Here is a 17,091-nt window from a genome sequence, read left to right as displayed (position 1 = left end):
AGTTCATTTTCAGTCATTAAAACACAGGGATGACGGAACAAGCACTGTTCTTTGGTAAACAGGCATGGGGTGTTCTCCTATTCAATACTGTCTCTTTAATGTGCATGCATGAGTCTCTTGGTGATATGTTAAATGCTTTAATTTGCAAAATATTAAACTGCAGATAATACAAGGACTGTCAGTACAATAGCTGATGTTAATGATTAATTGGCAGGCCTTAATGTATATAAGAGATCAGCTACAATGTCCAAACAAACAAATATAATTTATGCAAAGCATAGTTGTGAAGGCCTGCCACTTCAGTATCGAGTCTATAATCATAAATTCTAAAATTATGAAAATAAAGATCATTCCTATGGGTTATGATTTTTCTAAGTAATATTTTAGTCATTTCAACAGCATGCCATTACTATATCTCATAGCTCAACACTGGAATACATATAATCTACAGCTAGCACAAGCATAGTACTGTAACCAGCAAAAGACTGGTGTAGGACCAAATTCAGAATGACTCAGCACTCTGAAAGTCTCTCATTGAACTCTGCTGGATGTGGTATATGTGCCCTATCTTTTCATGTATGTGTGTGTGAGAGAGAGAGAGAGAGAGAGAGAGAGAAAGTTGCATAAGTACTGCAGAGCATCTTCAGGCTGTGTTGTGTGGTAAGAGAAATGGAGTGCTAATAAATCCATGGTATCCCTGCATTCTGTGATTGATACACAAAAGTTAACATCTTTAACATTTGTCAATTAGCCATAAACCAGGATTTGGTCTTACCCTTAGTTTGATAGTCATATTGTATGAGACATCCATAGCATCATCATAAATACTGATGGACTGTCCTAATTTATAAGCTTCATGTACAGTATTTCCTTTTTTCTTTATTCATTCATTTATTTATTAGAGGGATTGATTGATTTATTAATTAATTTATACAAACTCTCTGGTGGTAGGTGAGGGGATCTGTCAACTGCTTACTTGATGTAGTGCTGCTTTAGGTGATTCACCACTCAGTGATAGGGCAAATGGTTCCTCGTAACCCAGGGAACTAGTTACAGTGCGGGATGCTAACCAGATAACAGGGTGATGTGGAGCCTACTGTGGTGTCCCTGTTAATGTGATGGAGAGATGCAAATGCTGTGTCCATCTAGGAACCAAACCTCCACACTCTTCTTGCATCTCATTGTACAGAGGTGCTGTCTGCTACAAGGAACAGTGATTCACTGTGTGGGACGGTCCTGCATGGGCGACTGCTTATTTGCAGTTGATGGGTCTGCTTTTTCAGACAGGCGGGGATTTCTCAACAGTAACAATAACACAAACACTTTTCTTGCAGGTCTCTAGGAAGGGGCCGTATAAGCAGTGCACAGTCTTTCTCCACCGAGGGCTCCTTTCAGAACATGTCCATTGACCCCTTTACCTCGTACAAGGTTGATGATCTCACAAACTACGCCATGAATGATCTGCGGTGGACACTACAAAGGTCAGTTGGATGTGGAAGGTAGGAAGTGGGATAAAAATATAAAAAAGGGGATAGCATGATAAATGAAGGAGAGAAGAAGATTGTAAAGGATGTAGCCAGATATAAATGGAGACAGGAAGATAAATAAGGAGATAGGATAAGAAAAAGGATAGGAAGATTAAAAGAAAGATCAGTAGATGAAGTGGGTAGGAAGATACTTAAGAAACTGCGAAAGATGAAACGAAAGGAGGTAGAGGATATAAAATTAGAGATACAATATGAAAAGGGGTTAGAAAGATAAGAAAAGATCAGAAGAGTCATATACCAGTAAGAAGGGAGCTATGAAGGTAAGGTAGGGGATATGAAGGTAAGAAAAGTAGATAAAAAGCAAAGGTGGTATATAAGAAAGTACTAGAGAGAAAAAAAAGAGAGGAGGAAGGAACAGAAAAAAAATATGCAGATAAAAATGGATATAGGAAGATTAGGAAAGGAGATAGGAAGAGAAAACAAGTTCATCAGTACAATATGCAGTTTGTTTTCATCTGACAAAGATCTGTAACCCTTTTCAGCTCAGTTGATGGCCAAGTCTAGTCAGAATGGAGGATAAATTTTACAAGTAACCAAGGAGACTTAATACTACCTCATAGCTAAAGCTCATTGAATTTCAAGCAACCATGACTTTATGTTCAAGGTGCAGGATTGTCCCATTTCCTTAGATGAAAATAAGCCAACCTTTTGCATCTGCGTCTGAAAAGGGATTGAAGAAAAAGAAGGGCAGTTAGAGAGGCAAAAGGATAGATGAAAATGGGACAACAAGATTAACCCCTTCTTTTCCACATCGTATTATGGCGTCATTTTATTCTTCCACATCGTTTGTGCCGATGCCAGCATGAGAGTATCATATAGGCACAATACCACATGCCGACTCACCTGAGGCACATCTATTGAGCACTGTGGTACTCCTGAAGCTACCATACTCAATTTCTTTGGTGTGCCATGTACGTTTTTCTATGCAGTACACAGGTGCCAACAAAAATTATTGCAGTATAGAAGGGGTTAAAAAGATGATAAAGATATAAAAGGAGATAAAATGAGATACAGGAGGACAAAAAAAAAGGAGTGTACAGTGATTAAGAAAAGGGACAAAAAATTATAAAGGACAAAGATTAAAAGAGCAGACATAGATAAAAAGTGCAGGTTAAAAGGGTGTAAAAAGAGAGAAAGAGGATCGAAAAGTAAATGTTGTTGAAAGTTAGTAAGAGATAAGTGGTTATGGAAGGACAAAGGAGATAAGAAAACAGGGTTGTGAATATAAGGAACTGAAACTTGAAGATAAGGAATGAGAAAATATTAAAGAATAAAATTATGTACAAGAAACAGTCATAGCAGCAGTCTCAGGCTCATCTGACCTTTAAGCTGGTGAACTGCAGGCCAAAGTTGTCCTTCAATCCATCAAACTCCTTTTTGGGAATAGGGAGGAAGTTGAGGGATGTTTGTATAACCAGGCATCTCCACTGCCTGGTCATATCCATGCTTCCATGAGGTATCCCTTTCCAGCACCGGTATATATATATATATATATATATATAAAAAAAAAAAAAAAAAGGGGAAGATAGAAAAGGAGGTATGGTGTGTGTGTGTGTTTGGGGTGAGGGAGGGTTTTAATTATGATTCTGATCTTTTTATGACCACTTACTGAGAAACCTCCACTTTTTTTTTTTTTTTTTTTTTTTTTTTTTTTTTTTTTTTAATACTCTGCAGGAAGAAGATAGGATTGAAGCGACGGACACGAGCCACCAGGGAGCAATGCGTGATGGACCGCAGAAGCAAAGACCTTAATTTAACTTTCGTGAAGTCCCACTTCAGGAGGAAGGAGTGTGTCAGGTGATTCAAATCATCCCATTCTTAACTCTGTGACCGCTTGAATTTTTGTTAGGGTGGATAAAATAATCTGGTGTATCCAAGTGCACCAGTGGCAAAGATAAGGGAAGGTAGTACAGTAGGCCTTCCACATTCGCAGAATCATCTTTTGCGGGCTTCGAAGATTCACAGATTGCCCCTCGGTGGAGTGAAGACTGAATTTAACGGTATGATTGCAAGAAGCTGGGGTATATATGTAGCTGATGACTTGCCCACACTCACATGTGGGCAAGTCATCAGCTGTTTGTGATATTTTATGTTGCTTTCAGGTTCCAGATACAGTTTATTAGGTACAGTATGTGCGCACTTGCTTGCAGGGGGTGATTTGGGGCTGTGGAGGCCAACGGGAGGGTGCACCAAACATTTGTGGACATTTCACATTCGCGGGGTCTGTGTCCTCTAACCCCCCTGAATGTGGAGGGCCTACTGTACAGTATTTGAAGTCTTCAGATGCTAGGATTTCTCTCAAATGAGCAAAATATTCTGATGTTAGCTTTAATGAAATACCCAGCAATGCCAGCTGAGGTTAACCTCATCAGTCTAAAGACATCTTTTTATATTCTGTCTCTGTCAATTGCCAGATGCCATAATCCCATAAGGGGTGGCCATATGTCTTTGAGTTAGTTCTTTTACGGGAAGGGGCACTAACCCTCTGCCAACCCACTTGTTGACACATAGGGAACACGTTTGGGTTGGGTATATGATTACCACCCAGCACTGTAAATTGTTTCCTGGCCTTCATGAAACCATTAGGATTGTCACTCAATATAAAGCCACCTGCAGAGGAAAGAATAATAATAAAAAGTGACAGTAAAGATGGGAGAAATTGGAAGAGAGGAGGGCAGACAGAAAAAGGATGATAAAGGTGAAGGAAGAAGTAGGCAGCACTATATCAAGTGAGTGGATGATGGTTATTTTTGTTAATGCCAGACAATAGTAGTTGTTCCCTAGGCAGTCTGGCTGAACAGCCCCAAATGCCAGACAGTTTTATTCAGTACTGTACTGCAATTATAACTGAAAGAAGGGAAAACTAAAGAAAATCATATGTGACTCATGGCAACAAAGTGCATAGCATAGTCATTTAAATGCATAACAGAGTACAGTACTTTAGTGAAGTGCAAAATATGCCCAGAAATGTCCACGATGATACTTCTAAAAATATTACCTGCTGGGAGTATCTAATTTTTTTTTTTTTTTTTTTTTTTTTTTTTCTGGGTTGAGTCATCTCTTGACCCTTTCACACAGCATCTTTGTATTTCATTCTTGCCACCGTCATACCTCAGGAAAAGCCTTTTGTTGCGATAGCTAACTTTGGGATGGGGAATTGGGAAATAGATTGATATATGAATAATTTAACAGAGTATTGGAGCTAATGAAATGTAGCCTTTCTGAATGGCAAAACAGAGGTGCTGCCATGTTATAAATCGTTAGTGGTTCATCCTAGAAAGGGCAGAGAAGTGTGGGTACTAGTCACACCAATGGTTGCCTTGGATTTTTCCAACCATGTCAGATTTAGTGGAGGTAAGAGGTTGAATATCAACAGTGAACAGCCTTTTGTGAGCAATTTTTTGTAGCAGTTGATGTCAATTTTCCTAGATTAGGAGCTATATTATTGCATGAATATCAGCCATGTTTTCGGTGCTGTTGCTTCTTCTGCAGGTACGTGATGAATCCTAATGCAAAAGTGGAGGGAGACTGCTTCTGTGGCATGCAGCCTGAACTCCATCTGCCACCCTCTGTCCTCATGCATCCCCCGACTGTTACACAACCTCCATCCTCTGCTGTAAGTATGTCCTAAGCTCTTTCTGTCACTATCATATTCAGTTAACCCTTAACATTTTTCATGTTTTATTCCTACAACCACCTGTTGTTATTTTCCAGCCTAAGAGAGGCACCTTTTATTATGATTTTAGTAACTTGCAATTAATCTCTTCATTCCCAAAATACCCAATAGTAATTATTGAGCAGTTGGCTGTGACCACTCCAGGTCTTGACCAAACACCCCACCTTATTGACCAATACATACAGAATGACTTGGCTCTCGACTGAGGAATGGTTGCATGAGGTGTCATCCCAAGATGATGGTGAGCTGACTACCCGAATGGTGTTTCCAATGAGCAGTGTAGTAGAGCAAAGATACCATCCTACAGTGTTTACTCTGATGAAATTTCCATGTGTTTGTGTACATTCATGGGTTTTCCTCTGATCTCTTCAGAGTTAACATACCAGTGACTAATGTAATCATAGTTACCTAAATCTTAATGATTTATTACTTCATGAACTTGAATTCGTTTTAATTAAAAACTAAAGCCAGTTTCAATTTTTGTAAAACTGTATTGAACTGCTATTCATTTTCTTGCTGGAAAAATTAATGTCAATAGCTGCCAGTTTGTGAATTTCAAGGAGTGGAATATTAATTTCCCTGCATTACGATTAATCATTATTTATCCCGATTTGTATAAAATTATATATACAGTAAAGTAATCACACTGTCTGTAACATCAGATGCATTAGCATTTTATTTAATGGCCTTTATAAGGGACCATTAATCAGCAAAAGGAGTGCAAGTTGATACATTTCAAAAGAGAACCATCAACCCATCATTTTGTGCTTAAATCCTTTGCTTCTAACCATGACATCTAAGAGGTACACATTTACGACTGTTATGCAGGACCTCATAGTAAGGGAAAAATCCCCTCACCTCATCCATCCAGTTTTCACAAACAACTTTTCTGCATTCCTCCGTATGCTTTGAAAACTTCAGTCTATCAGTACTTACTCAGCACGACATTTCACAAACATGATTGTACAGAAACGCATGGCTAATACAACCATCCAGAATCTTCACTTAACCCCTTAACCGCGGGGCGTCACTTTCGTGACGCTTGGGAGCAAGGGATCATACCGCGGGGCGTCGCTTTTGTGATTCTGTGTTATTTTGAATTCACCCGGGCTTCCAAGTGGGGGCTTGTATCATCTATCAGTACTGACAATGTCCAACACTAGTCAGCACTCCTAATCTCATCTGTACTCCCATCCATTGTTGACAATTTAGCCATTTCTCCCTGTTCTTGACTCCCCTCCCTACCCCCCCTCCATTACCCTATCCTCTCGCCTGCCCGGCCATGCTACGCTAAGTAAATCTTCCCTGGAATTTTTCACTGATTTCATCCATTGAAATAAGCCCTGTGTCGTATTCTTATACCAAATAATATATACAAGAAAGAAATCAGGTAAGTGAGAGTGCCATACACCTGGAATTGGCTAATTATCACCTGACAACACCTCACGTGCACTCGTTCGCTAATTTTCGCTGTTTTTTTCCCCTTGAAATATGCCGTATAATCTATTTTCGTAATAAATATACATGTAAGGAGGGAAGGAAGAAGCCTAAGTGATATTTACATTCACCTGGAACTACCTAATTTATAATGTATTGTCTAGATTTCCTGCCAATCATATCAGTGCTACACAAAGCTGTTTCAAGATTTAACATTGGTAGCTCTGATTATATATCTCCTAAGTAGGCCTCTAATCTATTTTCGTAATAAATATACATGTAAGGAGGGAAGGGAGAAGCCTAAGTGATATTTACATTCACCTGGAACTACCAAATTTATAATGTATTGTCTAGATTTCCTGCCAATCATATCAGTGCTAGACTTAGCTGTTTCAAGAAGTAATATTGGTAACTCTGAATAACCCCTAAAAAGGCCTCTAGGCTGGCTGGCCCCGCGTTATCAGTGTACTCTCATCTTCCGAAGTGAGAGGACGTATGTTTCATCTTGCTGACTTCAAGGCCTTTTTTCACCTCCATGCAAATGGCTCTGTGACCTTTACCCCCTACTAAACCTCGTGTGGAAAGAGGTAAAGGGCTGACAATTGATAAAAGAGTGACTACGATCTTTCTATTGAGTAAAACAGTGCAAGTGGAATTGTAAATAATGTGTAAATAATGTGTAAACAGCAAGTGAAAGTAATGAATGTAAATATACGTGAACAATGGAAAATAGTTTTATAAGTTATTTCAAGTGACAGTGCACAACACAGTGTAAATAAAATAGAAATGTAAATAACGTAAATAAAATAGAGAACGTAAATAGAAATGTAAATGAGTAGTATTATAAGAATACGAGTATATACCCTAGGAGTAATGAAAGTGAAAGTTTCACTCTAGCATGTCTGAATGCTATGAGTTATGAGAGTGAAGATGAAAGTGACATTCACTCTCAATGCCAGTATACAGGATGAGAAAGTGAATGCTACGTATTTTACTGAAAGAAATTGAATCCCTACAGTGACAATAAACTAATACTACTGAAGGAAACTTATGGATAAAGACTGTAGATATATATAAGTGTTATATAGTAATAGAAATATAAAGTGTGAGGGGTTTTATGAATAATAAATGACAGACTACCAAGAGCGAACTAGTGCCAGTGCGACGATCAGACGCGCTCGTAATTTCCATTGCTTTCACAGTGTTTTTTTTTTTGAGTATGGATCCCAAACTACTTGAAAATTGTAGAATAGTGTTTATAGTGTTTGTATCTGGCTGTGGTAATCATATTACGGGTTGTCGGGAAGTGTAAAGTGGAGACTTCATTACCCTACTTCAGAGGTCTCCACAAGTCCTATGGTAACCGACGAAGGCTCAACAATCATTCCAGGAGAAAGCTGAAGGTATGTGCCATAAGCATATGTAATTTTATTATTCTAGGACTAATAACTGATTTTTGGCAAATATTTTTTGAGAGTCTGTCGGAGCCCAAATAACCCCGCGGCACATGCAAGTCATTGGTAAACAAGCCCGCGGTGTAGGGGTTAAACAGTATCAGTCATGAACCTCTTCACATATTCATTCCACAGAGATTTCCCTTCTTAGAGGTACAGTATGTTTACCTTGCCAAACTATATTGTTGCCATCTTCCATCTCTACTTCACACTCAGTACAAATAACAACTCTCATATTATTCACTCTCCCCTCATTGTATTACAGCACTATCCTTAATTTCACAGTGTCCATATTCATGTAATACAACTCCCCCTTACTCACAAACAGCTCATTAACATGAATTCAATAAAAGATCTCCAAGAACACAAAATTGGTCTGATTTCTTCAATCCATCAGGTTCTTGTCTAGATAAGCCAGGAACTATACATACTGATGGTAAGAAAAATGTCTCTCTCTTGGTATATTGTGTTTTTATATTTACTCCATGCCATCTTGGTAAAAACTGTATTTCCTTCTTGTTCAGTTCGTTCATCCTAATGTCAAGCATTCCTATCTTTGCTTTAGCTTTTCATCATGCTATTGTACATTGCACTCTGATGTTTTTGTAATCATTCTGTCTTCATATGTTATATTCCTCCATTCAGTTTTTTCAGTATGCTGTTGTTGGTCATTCTCTTCCTTTAGATTTCTTGTTAGATAAATCCTTTCTTATGCCCATTTCTAGATATTATGTCCAGAAATTAGGAAATAGCTTTACGGGATATGCAATTGTTCTCAAGAATTTTTTTTTTTTTTTTACAGGGTAGTTACAGACACATTCTTGAACTAAAATATTTTATACTGGTTTCCTGTGAATCATCCTTCAGGGTTTTCATTCTTTGGTGTTGCTGTCCTGTAAAGTGTGACATCATATTCTTTGATTCACAGGGAAATATGAGCATTAAGACTTTGATAGAGGAGGAAGAGGAAGATGAGGATGATGATAGGCGGGGGACTAGGCGAAGGAGCTCTATCCTGGGAGCCCTCAACATCAGGCAGCTTCGCACCAATTTCCTGTCCCCTCTACGCCTCCCCATCATTACACGCACCCCTGCTAGGCCATCTTCCATGCAGGATGGCCACAGCAATGCTAAAAGCACAAGTAACAACACTAATGATAATAATGATGATCAGAACAAAGAGGTGAGTTAATCTTTTCATTTTGTGTCTGACAGTTACAGTACACAGAGAGTGAAAATTTAATGAAGACAGTGTGTAAAAGGGGAGCTGGTGAATGAAGAGAGCAAGGCAGAGGATGAGAGTAAGGATAGAACAGAGCAGTACATGAGGGAAGGCTGCTTATACTGACTATCTGTCTCTGTCTTTTTATTGCCAGATGCCTTAATCCTGTAAGGGTGGCTACAAACAAATCACCTCCATGTCTCCCTTTCCCCCGCCATTTCACTGCCCGGCTCCCAGCTCACTGCCCTGCTCCCAGCTCACACACCCCTCTCTCATATACCTCTCCATTCCATCCCTCCATCTCATCCTTGGCCTCCCCCCTCCCTCTCCCCTCCTCCACTTCACTCACATACACTTTCCTCATCAGTCTCTCACTTGTCATCCTCTCCACATGGCCAAACCACCTCGATGTGTTTCTCCTAATGCTTTCTATCACATCCACAAGGAGTTGTATTAGACATGGGAACATTTTTATTATGGCTCATGTGAATGAACTCAAGAATTAGTCATTAGGTAGTAGACTGATTGTTATACCTCTGAGAAATAGATGTAGAAGTAGGCTGTGGGATGTGATCAGTTTGAAGTAAACAAGGAGAGATGGCTAAACATGTTAGGACAGACTTGGTGGATATGTCTTTGGAGTGTGTCGGTGATGTCATCATCTGGGTATATCCTCAGTGTGGGAGGAGCTGAAGTCAGCTTCTTTGTTAGTGGGGGGCAGATAAGTGAAGTAAATGGTACTGTTGCTTATTTTGACATACTGGGGGATTTCCCTTCATCTTGGTGAGAATGGACCAGGCACACTGGCTCTGTGAGAAGTGTAATATTTAAGGTACTGAAACTGACAGAAAAGGAAGATAGCATCTATAAGTTGAAGAATACAAAGAAGGTGGTGGGTAGATGGATGTGTTGTGCATCCCTGATTGACAGAGCTGGAAATGGCAGCATTGTGAATGAACAGATGTGAGGTTGCCTGGGAATTAAATGCAGTAGAGATATGTGTGGATTTAGAGTGAGTTATTTTTTACATGTGGAGAGAATGGAGGTTGAAAAGTGATTGATATGATCTAGGAGTTATGAAGAGGGTAGATGACCAAGCAGTAGACCTAAGCAATCAAAAGTAGGGATAAGTTCCTGTGGTACATCTTTTTTTTTTTTTTTTTTTTTTTTTTTTTACCCATGACAAAAATGAAAAGCAATATCATTAGAAGCAACCCTTTAGAAATCAAATCACCTAAGCGGTTCAGAGTGGCATTGTGGTATATCTGGGTAGTTTGACAGGTAGAGCAGGATAAGTGGTAGAGACTCAGAGTAGGAGGTGAGTGGATGTCTGTTGCCTACAGGAAGCCAGAGTCTGGGGAGGGTCAATTTTGGCAGGGAAGTGTACTGTAGACAGATAAAGTTGTTTGGATGTGATGGTTGAAAAGGAATGAGTGGTTTGTGTCATGAATGTAGTGAGAGTAAATGAAAGGTTTATAGCAGTGAAAATATTATTTGGTAAATTCATATTTTCAGTTATATTGGTTTGTCTCCGCAGGTTGGCTTGGATGACGAAGAAAAAGCTAGATTCTGGGATGGACTGATACATGTGGTTGGTGGTATTGGGGATGATGAGATTGTAGTTTTTGGTGGAGATTTAAATGATCATGTGGGTGAAGCAGCTCGGGGATATGAAGGGATGCACAGGGGATGTGTATTCAAGAGGGGGCCCCAAAATTCCTGGAACAAATGAATAGCATGGGAAAAAGAAATAGTTAGCCATTGCACTGGTGAGCACCACTTGTGTGGAGTCTGGTGGGTCATTCTGCCGTATGGCATTGCACTGAGAGGATCAAGTCCATATTTCTGGCAATTCTTGGTTGTTCTTGCAAGTGGCTTTTGTGATTTTCATTGTCAAGCCAATATGGTAGACTAGGATGAGCGAAGAGTGTGGATTAATTTTTTTTTTTTTTTTTTTTTTTCACGGGAAAGCTGCAGCTGAGGCAGTGACACTGTTTCAGCAAGCTTTCAGGGAGCAGGCTATGAAAAAAAGCTCAAGTCTGTGAATGGTATGTGGATTTTAAAAAAAGCAGCATGTCAGTCCAAGACTCTCCACATCCTGGCTATCCTCTGACCTCTCGAACAGATGAAAACATGGAGAAAATTCAACAGGAAATCTTGGAAGATCATTTTGTCACACTGATGAAGAACTAATGGAGACCACTGGCATTTCTTGGAGTTCTCTCGTCTTCTAATGGAGGATCAGAAAGCAAATCATGTGACCATGTGTTAGGACATGAAAGAACAGTTGAGAAATGACCCAGAATTTCATTCATATGTCATTGCAGGTGATGAGACCTGAGTTTATGGGTATCACTCCACAACCAAGCAGCAGTCCAGACAGTGGAAGATACCAGCATCTCCAAGACTGAAAAAAGCATGTCTGATCAAGTCCAACATCAAGACAATGTTGATCTTTTTTGACAGAGGGAGTTGTCCATAAAGAATTTGTTACCTACAGACAGACTGTAAACTAGCAGCAACTTTACATTGCAGTGCTGAGGCACCAATGGAAAAGCATCGGGCGCAAATGTCCAGAGAAGTGGCTCACCTAGAAGTGGTTCATGCATCATGACAATGACCCATCACACTACATTTTCAGTTCAGTAATTTTTGGCCAAAAACAACATTGTTGCTTCACACCCCTTGTACCTACCAGCTCTCGCTCCCAATGACTTGTTGTTCCCTAAAATGAAGTTAGAACTGAAAGGCAGAAGATTTGATAACTTGAAAAAAAGCCAGGAAAAAATGCAGGAGTCCGGACAAGGTGTCAAAAGACGACTACAGGAAGTGATCGCGGGAATGAGAAAAGCACTGCAACAAGTGTATAGCATCTCAGAGGGAGTACTTTGAAGAGAACTAAAGTGGATTTGCTGTAAGTTTTGTATATAAGCTTTTTGTTAACAATCTGGGGATCCCCCATCATATGGTGTAAGGAATGCAGAAAGGGAAAGGACACTCGAATTTGGGGAGGCAATGATCATGATTGTGTGCAACACATATTTTAGGAAAACAGAAAGTAGGCTGATTACATGTAAGTCTGCGTGTAATAATAGCCGGACTGACTATTTCTTGGTCAGGAGGGCTTATAGGAGGTTGGTGAAGGATGTTAAAGTTATAAGGAGAGAAGAGCATGTGTGCAGCAACACAAATTACGGATATGTGACATGGTGCTGTAGGAGTGGGTGGTGAAAAAGAGGACCTATGCTCCCAGGAGGAAAATATGGAAATTGAAAAACCAAGCAGTAAGGGTTGTCTTCTTTAGTAAGATGAGTAGAGAAATGGCTGAACAGGGAGCTGTTGACAGAAGCATTCAGTGTATGGATGGACAAGGGGCCCTCCAAGGCATAAGGTAACATGATGGTGGAATGAGGGTGTAGAAGCTACAGTTATGGAGAAAAAAAGTATTTTCTGGGAATGGGAAAGAGGTGGTAACAGGAAAACTTGGCTGCCAGGCTTAGAGTTAGAAAAGAGGTATACAGGGCAAAATCTGGATGTCAGAGACTTTCTTTGGATAACCAAAATAGTGTGGAAAGGAAGAATATGGTATTTAAGGTGGCAAATCCGATGGAGAGGAGAAAGCAGGGATATCATATTAGAACAGTGTGAAGAATGATGAAGGAAAGTAGTGGTGGACACTGAGGATATTAATGATGCCTGGAGAGAGCATTATAACTGGATGCTGAATGAAGTGTTTGACTGGAACAGGGAAGGTCTGGAGTCAGCATATCCAGTGTGTGTCCCTTGGTGTTTGATGTTGCTGCTCCTGTGAGAAGGCAATAAGCATAATGCAGTCTGGAAGATGGCAGGTGTGTCTTGGTTGACTGCAGAAATGGTGAAGGCCTTAAGAGATATAGGAGTGGGTTTAGTTACCGATTTGATAAATTCAATTATATATGAATGACTTGTTGCAGATTACTGGCTAAAGAGTGTGAATGTAAATCTGTATAAGGGGATGGGTGATGTGCTTGAAAGAGGAAATTATAGAGACAAAAGGCAGAACTTTGGACCAGAAAATGAAGGTAATGGAGACAGTCCTAGAAGGAATGACAAGGAAAAGTGAATACTGATGAGATGCAGTTTCAGTTTATGCCAGGCAGAGGGACCACTTATGCCATATTCATTGTTCAACAGCTTCAGGAAAATATGCATAAGAAAAGAAAGGAGTTGTACTTTGTTTTCGTAGATTTGGAGAAGGCCATTGACGGAGTACCTAGGGAGGTAGTGCAGAGGGCAGTGAAAAAGCTTGGGATCAAGGAGTGATTGGTTAGAGTGGTTATGACTGTGTGTATGGGTGCTGACACTCAGGTAAGAGTGAATGAGGATTTGGGAGATGAGTATTCTGTGAATGTTAGTGTGCATCAGAGGTCAATCTTGGTCCCCTTATTGTTTGTCATGGTGCTTGAAGCTCTCTCATGTGACAGCCGAAATGATCATCCATGGGAGATATTGTATGCTGATGACGATATTGACTGAAAAGATCTAAAGAGAGGGGGAAGGAATATTGAGAAACAGAATGGATCACAAGGCTTTGAGAGTAAATGTGGATAAAACCAATGTGATGATATCGAGGGCTGGTGGCAGTACTGTCAAAGCAGATGGAGAGTGACCATGTGCAATTTGCCACAAAGATGTGGGAAATAACTCCATCTTGTTTATTGTTGTGATAAGTGGGTGCATAAGAGATGTGGTGGGATTAGAGGCAGTCTGCAAAATAATGCTGATTTCATGTGTGTGGTGTTTGAGGGAGGGCTTGTAGAGTTTGTCAGGCATGAAAGGATTGATCATGCTGGAGAATCTCTTGAGTGTGTGGAAGAGTTATATTATTTGAGGGGCATGTTATGTGCTGGAGGTGGGGCTAGAGCTAGCATTGTGGCTAGGGTAAGGGGTGTTTGGAGGAAGTTCAGGGAGCTGTTGCCTCTTCTAACATTGAGATGGCTCTATCTCCGTTCTAAGGGATCCCTGTAGGCTATGTGGCATTTGTTAGTAATGCTGTATGGTAGTGAGACCTTGGCAGTAAAGATGGAGGATATTCATACTCAGACATACGGTAATAACAATGATTTGATAGATGTGTAATACACCCTAGAATGTGAGGCCTAGGAGGGCTAGAATTGCAATTGAAGAGTTGAGATGAAGGATGGGACTTGAATGTATTTGTGATTGTGTTAAAGAGGGGTGGTAACCATCATCCATTCACTTGATGTAGTGCTGCTTCCTTCTTCCCTCACCTTTATCATTCTTCTTCTGTGTCTGCCCTCTTCTCTTCCTATTGCTCTCATCTTTCCTGTCGCCTTTTATCGCTCTTCATTACTTTTCAGTTGACCTTATATTGAGTAACAAACATAATAGTTTTCTGTAAGCCAGGAAACCATTTACAGTGCTGGATGATAATCCTATGACTAACCCATATGTGTTCCCTATCAACAAGTGGGTTGGTGGAGGTGTAGTGCCTCTGCCCATAAAACAATTAACTCAAAGATAAGCAGCCTCCCTTTACGTGATTATGACGTCTAACTCAAGATAGATAGATAATGTGGGTTAGATTGTGATGGTTTGGATATGTTGAAAGGATGGAGGATGAAAGTTGGGTGAGGAAGGTGAGAAATGTAAATATTGAGGTTAGGGTTGCAAGAGGCAGACCAAAAAGATCTGGGTCACAGTCGTAGAGTGTGAGCATAGGGATAAGGGACTGGCTAGGGTGGCTATCAGAGATTAAGCAGCATGAGAAGCCACCATTAGGTAACCAAGGTCTGATAAAAAAAAAAAATAATAATTTGGTTTTACGCCAGGTATCCCCGAAGGGCTAAGGCGTTGCCCCTGGGTGGAGGACTTTGGACTGGAGCATGTCGCATTTTATGACCGAATGCCCTTCCTGATGTCTACCAATGACCCTTGGATGGATTCGATCCTCCTACCCATCGATCAGAGTGGAGTGCTCTAACTCACTGAGCCACGGCTGCTTGCAAGCATGTTGAAGCCTTTATAGTTTATAAATTATGTCACACACACACACACACACACACACACACACACACACACACACACACACACACACACACACACACACACACACACACACACACACACACACACACACACACACACACACACACACACACACATGGGAAATGAAATTTAATGTAAAGAAATGTAAAATATTGGAAATGGGTAAAAGTACCAGGAGACCATCACTGAATTATTTTTTGGGTAATGAATTAATCACAAAAACGAGAGAAGAGAAAGATTTGGGAGTGCTGGTCCAAGATAGTTTGTCACCAGAAAAGCACATTAACAAGATAGTTGGAGAGACTTATAAACTCTTGACTAACATAAGAGTAGCATTTCATTATATGGATGGGGAAATGATGAAAAAATTGATAGTGGCCATGATCCGCCCCAGGTTAGAATATGCAGCGGTAGTGTGGTCCCCACACAAAAAGAAAGATATAAACAAGATTGAGAGAATACAAAGAACAGCAACCAAGATGGTCCCCAGTCTGACAGACCTGTCATACAGAGAGAGGCTGGAAAAACTGGATTTGCCTTCGTTAGAGGAAAGGAGAAAGTGGGGAAACATGATTGCGGTGTTCAGTACCATGGTGGGAGTAGATAAAATTGACAAAGAAGATCTGTTTGTATGGGATAAGAGAGCACCAAGAGGACACGGAATGAAATTGAAAAAGTCAAGCTGCTTGAAGGATATCAAGAAATATAGCTTTCCTTACAGAAGTATAGACTTATGGAATAACCTGGACAAAGAGATTGTCCAGTCTAAAAACTTAAACGAGTTTAAAGCTAAATTCGACTTATTGAGAAACAGCGACGGAAACCCGTGAGCATAGTACATTCCGTGTATGTCACAATTAGGTATATTAGGTAAATACTTAAATATTTGGAACGACTTAGACAAAGAGGTGGTGCATGAGAAAAACATTCATGTGTGTAAAGGTAGACTTGATAAATGTGGATATGGAGACAGGACAACACGAGCATTGCTCAATTCCTGTATACTACAAATAGGTAAATACAAATAGGTAAATACACACTATGTTATGGCTGACATTAAAATTTCTTCAGTTGATGTATTTTCTGCCATTACTGGCCTCAGTACTAACAAGGCATATGGGCCTGATGGGGTCCCTCCTGTTGTTCTCAAAAACTGTGCTTCTGTGCTTACACCCTGCCTAGGCAAACTATTTCACCTTTGTCTGTCAACTTGTACCTTTCCTTCTTGCTGGAAGTTTGCTCTCATTTAGCCAGTCCCAAAGAAGGGTGACCACTCCCAACCCTCCAACTATCGTCCAATTGCTTTAACGTCCTGTATTTCAAAAGTTTTCGAGTCAATTCTTAATAAAAAAAATTTTAAGGCATCTTTCCTATCACAACCTTCTTACCGATCGTCAGTATGGGTTCCGTCAGGGACGCTTCACTGGCGATCTTCTCACCTACCTTTCAGACTCCTGGTCATCCTCCTTTCGGGACTTTGGCGAAAGCTTTGCCATTGCACTTGACATCTCAAAGGCTTTCGATCGAGTCTGGCACAAATCTTTAATTTCCAAACTGCCCTCCTACGGTTTCTATCCTTCTATCTGTACCTTCATCGCTAGCTTCCTTTCTGGTCGTTCTATAGCTGCTGTCGTAGACAGCCATCGTTCTTCTCCTAGATCTATCAACAGTGGTGTTCCTCAGGGCTCTGTCCTATCACCAACTCTC

General features: G+C 40.3%; 1 protein-coding gene across 1 annotated transcript in view; it reads left to right on the top strand.

Moving 5' to 3' along the window:
• The first annotated feature begins 1,398 nt into the window (after positions 1 to 1,398).
• Positions 1,399 to 17,091, top strand: part of LOC145415629 (transient receptor potential cation channel subfamily M member 8-like) — a 318,353-nt gene continuing 302,660 nt past the window's right edge. Inside the window, exons 1-5 of the mRNA XM_080284850.1 lie at positions 1,399 to 1,481; positions 3,222 to 3,344; positions 5,040 to 5,163; positions 9,043 to 9,297; positions 10,874 to 10,984. Of these exons, the coding sequence (XP_080140976.1) occupies positions 1,399 to 1,481; positions 3,222 to 3,344; positions 5,040 to 5,163; positions 9,043 to 9,297; positions 10,874 to 10,984 (696 nt within the window). The remainder of the gene's footprint in view (positions 1,482 to 3,221; positions 3,345 to 5,039; positions 5,164 to 9,042; positions 9,298 to 10,873; positions 10,985 to 17,091) is intronic.

Source organism: Coenobita brevimanus, chromosome 13, assembly GCF_032717465.1.
Source record: "Coenobita brevimanus isolate Jiangsu-jjx chromosome 13, ASM3271746v2, whole genome shotgun sequence".
In the NCBI taxonomy this organism is placed as follows: domain Eukaryota; kingdom Metazoa; phylum Arthropoda; class Malacostraca; order Decapoda; family Coenobitidae; genus Coenobita; species Coenobita brevimanus.
Note: the sequence above shows the minus strand (reverse complement) of the source record. Positions and strands in the feature narration are given on the sequence as shown.